The sequence below is a fragment of the Thalassophryne amazonica genome, chromosome 21 (assembly GCF_902500255.1).
Source record: "Thalassophryne amazonica chromosome 21, fThaAma1.1, whole genome shotgun sequence".
NCBI classification, from domain to species: Eukaryota; Metazoa; Chordata; class Actinopteri; order Batrachoidiformes; family Batrachoididae; genus Thalassophryne; species Thalassophryne amazonica.
Genome location: NC_047123.1, coordinates 14079625 through 14092084, shown reverse-complemented (window position 1 = coordinate 14092084; position 12460 = coordinate 14079625). Strand labels below are relative to the sequence as shown.

At 43.7% G+C, this 12460-nt stretch overlaps 1 protein-coding gene and 1 long non-coding RNA gene across 6 annotated transcripts in view; one reads left to right on the top strand and one right to left on the bottom strand.

The window, feature by feature from the left end:
* lama2 (laminin, alpha 2) overlaps nucleotides 1-12460 on the top strand; it is a 780279-nt gene that overhangs the window by 208669 nt on the left and 559150 nt on the right. For all 5 annotated transcript variants that reach the window (XR_004558560.1, XM_034162644.1, XM_034162643.1 and 2 more), the window contains exon 6: nucleotides 9882-10061. Coding sequence is in view for 4 of the 5 variants with exons in the window: in XM_034162644.1 (XP_034018535.1) it covers nucleotides 9882-10061 (180 nt within the window). In the remaining variant the exon portion in view is untranslated. The remainder of the gene's footprint in view (nucleotides 1-9881; nucleotides 10062-12460) is intronic.
* Nucleotides 1-12460, bottom strand: part of LOC117503416 — a 559959-nt gene that overhangs the window by 145788 nt on the left and 401711 nt on the right. The gene's annotated exons all lie outside the window — the stretch shown is intronic.

Sequence of the window (12460 nt, the reverse complement as noted above, 5' to 3'; positions counted from 1 at the left end):
TTAACCCTTCATCTTGCCTCAAGAAAGGCCAATGTTGCAGATTCCAAAACACTAACAAAGACATTGTCTGATATTCTTGACACCTACTCCTTAAAATGGAACCAGGCTGTGTCTGTTCTGCTGGACAGTTGCAATGTTATGAGAGGTAAAAAATCTGGAGTGGAAACACTGATAAGAAAAGAAAATCCTGCCCTCCTTGATATCAGTGGTGACACAGTTCACATGGCATCCAATGCAGCCAAGGCCCTATTTGCTCCATTTGATGGATATGTGGAGAGCTTTAGCAGGCATGTATACTATGACATTGAAAAATTCTCAAAGCAAAAGGAGCTTTTTTCTGAACTTCAGTCCCTACATGCTACATTTGGAGCCCAAATACTTCATGCGTCCTGTTGGCACCAGATTCCTGCAGATGCTGGATGTCTGCCATCGATTGCAAGAGCTTCTGGATCCACTGATTGTTCATTATTACAGCAACCTGTCACCAAAAGATGAAAACAAATACAGGTAAAATACTATCAGCATTTTCCATTCTCGTTTAATATGATTTATTATGTATTTTTGACATTTTATTGCCACAATTATATAACAAGCCCCCCAAGAAGTGTCTAAAATATTTCATTGTACTTTCATCCTCATTCTCTTTCACTTAAAACAATTGAATACATTTGTGTGGCTTTATGGCAATATCATTTATAGTTAACTTCATGGTTTGAATATGATCCATTTTAGATTTTTCGACAGTCAATATTAATTGCACTGTATTTTGTTCAGGGTATAAAAAACAACTCACATTAATGTGTCCCTTTTATATATATATAGCATGCTCCTGAACCAAATATTCCAGAAGCATCAAGTTGCACCAGAAGAGAAGGCCAGGATAAGTGTTCTGCAACAAGAAATCAGCAAATCTGCTAGGGTGGGAACCAGGGAGAACAAGAAATGCAAAAGGAGCATCTGTGTTCTCTTTTGGGAACATGAAAAGCTCACCAATGTGATTGACCTATACAGAGGTATGGTATAAATGGAAACATATACATTAAAAGGACATATAAATACTTTATTATTTGATGGATATTATGCATGATGCGTAATGTCATAGTGTAGCAACAGATTGTCTGCTTTGTCATTTGTTTAAAATATGATTTAGAATTAAAATCATGCATATGCATGACCCAAACGGTATGCACAGGCATCGTTTTCTTTTATGTAAATAGAGTTCTCAACATTCAGTTCTATGTGGCAAAATGAAATGATACAATACGAGGTCTGTTAGACAATAAACCGACCCTTTTATTTTTTTTTTAACTATATGGATTTGAATGACCTGCGATTCCACCAATCATGCTTGAACCCTTGTGCGCATGCGTGAGTTTTTTCACGCGTGTCGGTGACGTCATTTCCCTGTGGGCAGGCCTTGAGTGAGATGTGGTCCCGCCCTCTCGGCTGAATTCCTTTGTTTCACACGCTGCTCGCGACGGCGCGCGTTGCTTTATCAAAATTTTTTCTGGACCTGTGAGGAATATCCGAGTGGATACTATTCGAGAAATTAAGCTGGTTTTCGGTGAAAAGTTTAACGGCTGATGAGAGATTATGGGGTGTTTCTGTCGGTGTAAGGACTTCCCACAGAGCGGGACGTCCTGCAGCGCTTCCAGGCGCCGTCGTCGGCCTGTTTCGACCTGAAAACATCCTAATTTAAGGCTTAATTCACCCAGGACGTCATGAGAGAACAGAGAAGATTCAGAAGAGGCCGGCATGAGGACTTTATGCGGACATTCCACTGTTTAAGGACATTTTTTAATGAAAGACGTCCCCGCAAATTCGTCACGGAAACGACTCGGCGAATCTGTGTGCGCCGCGACAGGAAAAACACCTCCGTGTTGAAAACCATTTGTAAAATTCAGGCGGCTTTGATGGCTTTCAACAAGTGAGTAACTGAGAAATTGTTTAACAGCTTGGGCATGTTCCAACTTGCCCGTTAAGGTTTCCAACAGAGGTGTTTTTCCTGTCGCAACCCCCCGCGGTCGGGTCCGGCCCGACATGTGACTCTGCCCGCACGTTCTTTCATTACAAAATGTCCTTTAACAATGGAATGTCTGAATAAACCTCCTCATGCCGACTTCTTCTGAAAGTTCTCTGTTCTCTGACGACTTCCTGGGTCAACAGAGCCTGAAATGTGGAAGTTTTCAACTTGAAACGGCGAGACGACGCCGCCTCGAAGCGCAGATCGCCGTCAGGTGCCGTGGGCCGTCCTTAAAAATTTTTACCGAAAACCAGCTGAATTTATCGAATGGTGTCCACTCAGTTGCGCCTTAGAGTTTTGAAAAAATTTTGATCAAACAAAGCAGCAGTCTCTGAGCCATTCCTAAACAATGAAAAAAACGACGAGAGGGTGGGCGATTCCTCACTCAAAGACTGCCCACAGGCGAATGACGTAACCGACAGGCGTGAAAAAACTCTTGCATGCCCACGAGGGTTCAAGCATGTCTGATGTAATCACACGTGATTCAAATCCATATGGTTTTTGAAAAAAATAATGTCGGATACTTTTCTAATAGACCTCGTATATGCCATTGCTTGGCTCTCATTTTGTTTGTTGCAATGCTACGAGATCAAATGTATAACCTTTATAACTGACTTCATCTAAGATTTAGGAGCAAACTACACAAATACAAATATGTGAATATCACAATAATACATATTTAATTTTGCTTTGTTTGTTTTCAGGAGTGCTTCCAACATTCCAAGGCTTCATCAGAAGGCTACAGCATGAGAAACCACTCATACATGTTCTGCTTGCAGAGATTGTGGTACTTGTTAGGGAGCTGCTTTCAAAGTTCATGGAGCCGTCCTTCATTCCTGTGACTGTCAAGGACTTGTTGAAAGTTGATATTACAGACAGATCTCTGCAGTACCCAGACAAAAAGCTGGGTGTGGGGAGATTCTGCATGTATGCCTTAAATAAGGCAAGGATTAACAAGAAACCATGGATTTCTCAAATTTACAAGTGTCTACGAGCAGGCTACATCAAGGCCGGTCTGTTCCTGTTTAAGAACTTGCCCCTCAACAACAAAATCATTGTGGCATTATCAACTTTAACACCATCCCTCATTTCCCAAGACTCTCTGCTGGATGCCTTCTCTACCTTAGCCCAGGCCTTACCCAATGTGTTGGAGACACTAGAAGTAGGTCAGCTAGTGGAAGATTGATGTTAACTGGTGGGGTCCCATACTCTCCAAACAGACACCAGCTGGAGTGGTGAGATTTCCTACTCTGGGGAAATTGGTTAAGGCTCTCCCGTCACTGTTTTCTGGTCCTCGTATTGAAGGCACATTCAATATTATGGATGACATCATTGAAAAGGACAGAACAAGCCTGAACATTGAAACTTATGAGGCTTTAGCCATCATCAAATCATGCCTAAAGTGTTCAGGAAAAAAAAAAACATCTCCTCACATTGAAATCAGTGCATCCATGAGAAGAATGTGTATTTCTTCTTATACCAGATACAAGATGTACCTCATGCAAAAAAAGGAGAACGTGATTAATCAAAAAGATCTAAAACTTCGACCACCTGCAAAGATTCTCTCAGCTGTTAGGATGTAACCAATAAAAACAAAATCCACATTCGCTGCTCCTGCCAGGGCCTCCACCTCCACAGTCACTGCTCCTGCCAGGGCCTCCACCTCCACAGTCACTGCTCCTGCCAGAGCCTCCACCTCCACAGTCACTGCTCCAGCCAGCGCCTCCACCTCCACAGTCACTGCTCCTGCCAGGGCCTCCACCTCCACAGTCACTGCTCCTGCCAGAGCCTCCACCTCCACAGTCACTGCTCCTGCCAGGGCCTCCACCTCCACAGTCACTGCTCCTGCCAGAGCCTCTACCTCCACAGTCACTGCTCCTGCCAGGGCCTCCACCTCCACAGTCACTGCTCCTGCCAGAGCCTCTACCTCCACAGTCACTGCTCCTGCCAGAGCCTCTACCTCCACAGTCACTGCTCCAGCCAGAGCCTCTACCTCCACAGTCACTGCTCCTGCCAGAGCCTCCACCTCCACAGTCACTGCTCCAGCCAGAGCCTGTTGTTGATATCACCCTTAACTGGATTGACAGCTGACATTATGAACTCTACGTACAATTAGTCCACTTTCATAACCAAACTGGTCTATTGAGCCCCAATTATATTATGTGATATAGGAAACACTTCAATTCATAGAGCTACCAGTAAATATCCATATATCTGAATGAAACTTGTTAATATGCTTCATAAAAGGAAAAAGAAATAGGGGATGGGATGTGGAAAAAGTTTCAAAACATTTTTGGCCATAATATTGAGTGGCACCCGAGTGAGGATGGACCATTCTTCTGCCTTGGTTGTCACCATCCAGGAGCCAGGGTGGATCTGTAGTGTAATAGATGTGGCAACGTGCAGCAACAGCACATGCTCCCAGATTTGACCTAACCAGAAACACTTGTTTACCTTGTTAAGACTGAATCTGATCTTTAGGTCTGATCACTAAATGGATATTGCATTGGTAGCTGAATCAATATGCATTTTTATATCTTTGTCTTGACATGCTAAATAAAATTCACTGCCTTTACTCACTGTTTATTATTATAGAGATTTTTTGTCTGATGGAACTGGTAGCATGAGTGGGATGAACTTCATGTGAGTATCCCACTTGGACAACACACTGAATCAAATCAGTGTCCCATTCAGAGGGAGGTATGGCTTTGTTCAGACTATCAGTTCAAACTGGAGTTATCTCAGAAATTCACATCCACAAATCCAGTGAAAACAAAGCACACGCGTCTCTTATTGTTCCCTGTCTGCATAGATGAACACATTTACATGCGTGATGATGTGTGGTTTGTGTCCTCAGTAGTAGCACTAGAGGGGGTGTGAGGTGGGAGATGTCAGGAGCTACAAATAATGACAGAGTTGTTGAAATCACTGTTTGTGGGTGTGTGTGTGTGTGTGTGTGTGTGTGTGTGTGAATAGAGTGGCAGACCTGCTTTAATTGACATTAATGGAACGTCTGAGGACAGCAGAGCATACCAGCACACAAACATATTCACATCCATGAAATGAAAACCATACACAGGCCTCTAATTCCAGCAGTCTGTGTGAATATTTGCACACATTTACATGGGTGATGGTGTGTGGGTTGTGTTCAGAATGTGTTTTGTATGTGTGTCTGTGTCCTCTGGGGAAGCACAAGAGGGGGTGCGAGCTGGGAGTTGTCAGAGCTGCAAGCAAGGTGTCTAAATGTATACTGATTGTGTGTTTGTTTGTGTGTGTGTGTGTGGGGTTGACAGCTCCCTCACCGTCTGATCACAGTGAAACTATAATGAGTCGTAGGCGATGTGTCCCAGCATTGCACACACATTCACACTGTCACCCCACCGCTCATCTCACATACACACATACACAACTATCTCCATCCTTACTTCCAAGCATGTGTCTTGGAGCCATCAAGTGTTCCCCTTCTCTCTCTCTCTCTCTCTCTCTCTCTCTCTCTGTCACACACACACTAATGTGGCAAAAGCAGCATTTATTTCGTTTTTTTGTTTTTAGAAATCAAAAGTTGCTTTTGGTCAGATTAGACAAACATGTCAGGCAGACAGAAACATTTTTTCATGTAACTAATAGTTTGTTGTGTCACTCGATTGACACATAATCAAAAGTTTGAGCATGCATATATATATATATATATATATATATATACACACACACGTGTGTGTGTGTGTGTGTGGATTATTGTTTCTTTAATTAAATGTTTGGTTCCAGAATGCTACAGCTGTAATTGTATACGATTACCAATCACTTCTAAATATTCTAGCATCATATGAGGCACTTTTGAATCACAGCTTTACCAGCATGACTCCACAAACTATCCTTCTTCTCCCCTCGCATCTATTCTGGTGTACCTGCGCAGGCTTCCCTGGGCTTATCACTGAAAAGTATGCTCCAGGAGAAGGGGAAAGAGAGGCAGCATCCAGATGCATCCTCTAGTTGCGTCCTCTACCATAGGCCTGGGAACTTGAAGATTTGGCACAGTATCTTAGCTGTTTCTCGGACTGCACTCTTCTGGACAGAGACCTCTGATGTTGTGCCTGGAATCTGCTGGAGCCACTCTTCCAGTTTGGGGGTTACAACTCCTAGTGCTCTTTCACCACTGGGACCACTTTGGACTTTACTTCCACATATGCTCCATTTGCTCCATCAGCTCTTGGTACTTCTCTATTTTCTTGTGTTCCATCTTTCTGATGTTGCTGTCAGCTGGGACTGCCACATTGATTACAACTGTGCTTTTCGTTCCCTTGTCAACTACCACAATGTATGGTTGGCTGGCCAACAGCTGCTTGTCTCTCTGGAGTTTGAAGTCCCACAGGACCTGAGCCCTGTCATTCTCAGGCACCTTTGATGGCGTCTCCCATTGGAACTTGGGAACTTCGAATTTGTATGCGGCACAAATTTTCTTGTACACGATTCCTAACACTTGGTTGTGCCTCTCAGTGTATGCTGTCCCAGCTTGCATCTTGCTACTATGTGCTGGACTGTCTCTGGGGCACATTTGCACAGCCTGCAGCTTGGGTCCTGTCGGCTGTGGTAGACGTCTGCCCCTATGCATCTGGTGCTTAGGGCTTGTTTTTTTGCTGCCATGATCAGAGCCTCTGTGCTGGTTTTTTTGAAGGCCCTGGTGGGTCTTCTTGATGTCAGCTCTTCCTCTACCTGTGGATGGTACATCCCAGGTAGGGGCTTGGTATTCCATGATACATGTTGTGAAAGTGTAGGTACACGGACCCACAACATGGGGTGCAAATGAACAGACAATGGAATAAGCCAAAATATAACAATTTAATGTTGTGAATGTGCACAACAGAGCAACAGACAACACAATTGAGATCAACAGTCAATAATTTACGGTGACGTGTGGGCAGGCTCGAGGATAGAAGACGCCCGTCCAGAAAAGAGCCGGATCCCACACGCTTTCCACTGACACCGGATCTGAAGCACCCCGGAGCCACCAAGCGCTGGGTCCCCAGGTGGCCACTGCCTCCCTCTGTCAGATCAGGTACTGCTGGCAGGAAGAACAGACAGGTGATGGTGGGTGCGTGAATACCCAGCAAACAGTCAGAAAGGGTGGGAAACACCTCCACCTCTTAAGCACAGTCACACAGGAACAAAAACGTGCAGCACCTGAAAGACTACTTATCCGAGGAGCGAAGAACGTTGTCTCCTCCCAGCTTCCAGCTGCTGACCAGTCAAACAGGTACACCTGCAAATGTTCAGAATGTTGTATGGCACCAAACAATGGCTGAGTGTTTACCTGATTGGTAGACGATTTCTCGGCAGTGAGGTGAAGACGTGGTTGTGGTGATGATGAGTGACAGCTGGTGCTGGTGATGACTGCCAGCTGCCACTCCCAGTTGCTCCGGTGCCCTCTTGTGCCTGAAGCCCGCACTTCAGGCAGGGCGCCCTCTGGTGGTGGGCCAGCAGTACCTCCTCTTCAGCGGCTCACACAACAATACAACCCCAATTCCAATGAAGTTAGGATGTTGTGTAAAATGTAAATAAAAACAGAATACAATGATTTGCAAATCCTCTTCAACTTATATTCAATTGAATACACCACAAAGACAAGACATTTAATGTTGAAACTGACAAACTTTGTTTTTGTGAAAATATTTGCTCATTTTACAATGGATGCCTGCAACATGTTTCAAAAAAGCTGGGACAGTGGTATGTTTACCACTGTGTTACATCACCTTTTCTTCTAACAACACTCAATAAGCATTTGGGAACTGAGGACACTAATTGTTGAAGCTTTGTGGGTGGAATTCTTTCCCATTCTTGCTTAATGTATGACTTTAGTTGCTCAACAGTCCGGGGTCTCTGTTGTCGTATTTTGCGGTGCATAATGCTCCACACATTTTCAGTGGATGACAGGTCTGGACTGCAGACAGGCCAGTCTAGTACCCGCACTCTTTTACTACGAAGCCACACTGTTGTAACACGTGCAGGATGTGGCTTGGCATTGTCTTGCTGAAATAAACAGGGAGGTCCCTGAAAAACACGTTGCTTGGATGGCAGCATGTGTTGCTGTACCTTTCAGCATTGATGGTGCCATCACAGATGTGTACAAGGTCTGTTAGAAAATTATCCGACCTTTTTATTTTTTTTTCAAAAACCTGATGGATTTGAATCACGTGTGCTTGCATGAGCCAGCCTTGAACCTTCGTGCGCATGCGCGATTTTTTTCACGCCTGTCGGTTGCGTCATTTGCTTGTAAGCAGCCTTTGTGTGAGGATGGGTGTAGTCTCTCGTCATTTTTTCTTTGCAAGGAAATGGTGGAACGACTGGAGCAGCACACCTGCATCAAATTTTGCCACAAACTGGGCAATAGCCAGGTGGAAACCATTCGGTTTATTCAGACGGCTTTCGGTGACGATCCTCTGGGCATCACACAGATTAAGGAGCGGTACAACCGGTTTAAAGATGGCCGCACAACGGTGGAGGGCGCGCTGTGCTCCGATCGGCATCAACACGGTGAAACGACCGGATCATTTCCAAAATGAACGCTGTGGTGATGTGGGACCGTCATGTGATTATCTGAGAAATTGTGGAAGAGGTGGACATCAGCACTTTTTCGGCACATTCCACTGTGAAAGAAGATTTTGCTATGAAAAGAGTGGCGGTGAAATTCATCGGCACGAAGCTGATGGCGCAGCAACAGTGCCTCCGTGATGAAGCTTCACAGGACATGTCCTGACATGTCCAGCTTGTCCACAATTTCTCGGATAATCACATGACGGTCCCACATCACCACAGCGTTCACTTTGGAAATGATCCGGTCGTTTCTATTAGCGGTACTGTGCCCACGACTGATTGAGAAACATTGTTCTTAAACTGTTGGGCTGTTCTTTCAAGCAGTTGCTCACAAAGTAGTGATCCTCACCCATCTTTGTTTGTGAAGGGTGAGCCTCTTGGAGAAGCTCCTTTTATACCCAATCATGGCGTTCACAATTAGTGTCCTCAGTTCCCAAATGCTTATTGAGTGTTGTTAGAAGGAAAGGTGACACAGTGGTAACACAGTGGTAAACATACCACTGTCTCAGCTTTTTTGAAACGTGTTGCAGACATCCATTTCAAAATGAGCAAATTTTTGCACAAAAACAATCAGATTTAACAGTTTGAACATTAAATATCTTGTTTTTGTGGCGTATTCAATTGAATATAGGTTAAAGAGGTTGAACTTCATTCCGTTAACAATGGAATGTCCGAATAAACTCCTCATGCCGACTTCTTCTGAAAGTTCTCTGTTGTCTGACGACTTACTGGGTCAACAGAGTCTGAAATGTGGAAGTTTTCAACTTGAAACGGTGAGACGCTGCCGCCTCGAAGCGCAGATCGCCGTCAGGCACCGTGGGCCGTCCTTACGGCGACACTACCAGACCAAAATCTCTCATCAGCCGTTAAAATTTTTACCGAAAACCAGCTGAATTTATTGAATGGTGTCCACTCAGTTGTGCCTTACAGTTTTGAAAAAATTTTGATCAAACAAAGCAGCAGTCTCTGAGCCATTCCTAAACAATGAAAAAAATCGACGAGAGGATGGGCCACTCCTCACTCAAAGACTGCCCACAGGCGAATGACTTAACCGACAGGCGTGAAAAAACTCTTGCATGCCCACGAGGGTTCAAGCATGTCTGATGTAATCACATGTGATTCAAATCCATATGGTTTTTGAAAAAAATAATAAGGTCGGATACTTTTCTAATAGACCTCGTGTGTATATATATATATATATATATATATATATATATATATATATATTCTCCGCTGTTACATCGATATTCATCTGTATGTATAATTGCAGATCCACACATCTTTGATCAATGGACGCCCCAGTGCTGATGACCCCTCCCCGACCCTGTTGAACTTCACCTCCGCCAGATACATAAGGCTGGTGTTTCAGCGAATCAGAACACTGAATGCAGACCTCATGACTCTGACACTTCGTGACCCCAGAGAGATTGACGAGATTGTCATGAGACGGGTGAGCCTCATCACATGTACTCTTATTCTATTCTATTCTATTATATTCTATTCTGATCTATTCTGCTCTGTAGTCTGCAGTGTGCTTCATGTCCATCATTTGGAAAAATATTTTAGATATTGAATTCTCTCAAGAAAATGACAACAGCAAATAGGCAAAATGATGTCACCAGCATTTCCACATTAGAATATCATTTGAAGTATCCAAATTATTACTCATGATTATTACTCAGCTCAGTGGTTCCCAAACTTATTCTGCCCCCATTCTGTCACTTCCCTTGTTTTCACTCGGGGTCACCACACATCTGAGGTGGGTCTGCATGTTGATTTGGCATAAGTGTTGTTGTGGATGCCCTTTCTTACACAACTCCATGTTGGAGAATGGGCAGCAGTATTGTTTGAACCGGGAATCTTTAGTACTGGGAACAAGCACACTTCATGAAATCCACCCTTGCCTCATTTGCCCCTCTCCCCATTTGAAAAAATATTTTTGGAAGTACAGAAACATGTGAACCTGGAAACAAGAAACAGGAAGTCAAGCTACACAGAATGAACATGAAAGAGATGTCAGAGTAAAAGTGTGCAAACAAAATCTTGAAATGTTCAAAACTTGTCACGCATTAATTTTGCGAACTTGTTTTGAACATTGCGCAACCTATTAGAAAACACTGCATGTCGCTGCGTGTCAATATGTCTCATTGCACACAGGGCATCTGAATGATTATGACGAGATGTTATGGCCCAGTCACACGGCACACGACGATTCCTGAACGAAGGGAAAAAGTAAAAAACGTCACAATTTGTTGAGAAAAGGTGGACGAAAGAGCTTTTATCACCGAACAGTCTGCGAAGCAAGAGTGCAAAAGGGACGAAAGAGGAACTTAATAAAACCGAAGCTCACGATCTCGACGAAATGCGCCTGGAGCCACTGCTGGAGCAGTGTGTGTCTGCTCTAGGACTCGGCGCTGGGACGGAGCTCATAGCACCTGAGTCCTGGAGAAACTGCAAACAGAATCTGTGGAGATCTTCGTGCATGTCGATGGACCACCTGCTCTGGTTCCTTGTCCAGAACAAAAGAGGGACCATCTCCATCATCATCAGAATCCACACTGTCTGTCGACACTCTGCGCGCTCCGTCGTGCTCCAATTAAAAAAAAATTTAAAAAGTGCGCCGTGGTCACTGCTGTATCACTGTATTATGTTCTAAGCCATATATATTGATTTATAACAGAAAACTGTCAAAAGGGAGAATAAATATAAATATGTGTAAAGATGATTGAAAATATCAGAGCAGTAAATTAATCAGTGCTTGTGAATGCGCGCATTGACTCGTGTGGTTATTTCCACCAGCTGATCACTGATCCACAACGTGAATTCTTCCTTCCAGAACAGCTCTTTATATCATCATTTTGATTCATCTACCCATTGCCACATGTACAGAAGGACTGGATTATCATTCCTACACTCATATTATATTTAATACAAAATAATAAGTGCACGGCGCAGCTCCTGCTACCGCTGATGCTGCATTCAAGTACCGTCGGAAATTACACAACTTTTTCGTTTCAAATTCAACAGTTGCTTGTGGCAAAATAATTAATTATATCCACACAAAAGATTAATTCTGTCCTATGTAAGGTGGCTGAGCACATTGAAGCTGCCCCCCATAACACAGATAAAAAAAATCAAAGCAAATAGGCTGGGTTTGCCCTGTAATTTCTGACGGTACATGAACGCAGCAGCAGAAGCAGCGCTCACAAACCGGCTTCTGCACTGTGTGAAAACATTCAGCTGCTCCAACAAAGTCAAATTAAACAGTAACGTTACAAAAACTAAACAAACGATTAAAAAACATCAAGAACGACAGCAAAACGAAACACAGACGAACTGAGGTTTTCGTTGCCCTTCGTTCAAATTTTTCAACAGTTTAAAAATCCTGATGAAGCGCTCGCTGCAGGAACGAAGCTGCGCGAAGGTTAAACGATGCCAACGACAGTCAACGAAAGTCCAGATTTCTTGTTTCATCAGGGCTTCGTCACCCTTTAAGTGCCGTGTGACTGGGCCATAACATCTATAAGAAACATAATTTTACAGGCACATTATTTAACTCATAAGAAGGAATGAAAATGTAACTGTTTTACCAATCCATTACAATACACACACACACATATACGAGGTCTGTTAGAAAACTATCCGACCTTTTTATTTTTTGCAAAAACTATATGGATTTGAATCATGTGCGATTGCATCAGCCAAGCTTGAACCTTCGTGCGCATGCGTGAGTTTTTTCACGCCTGTCGGTTGCGTCATTCGCCTGTGAGCACGCCTTGTGGGAGGAGTGGTCCAGCCTCCTCGGCGGATTTTCATTGTCAGGAAATTGGCTGATCGACTGCCGCTTTA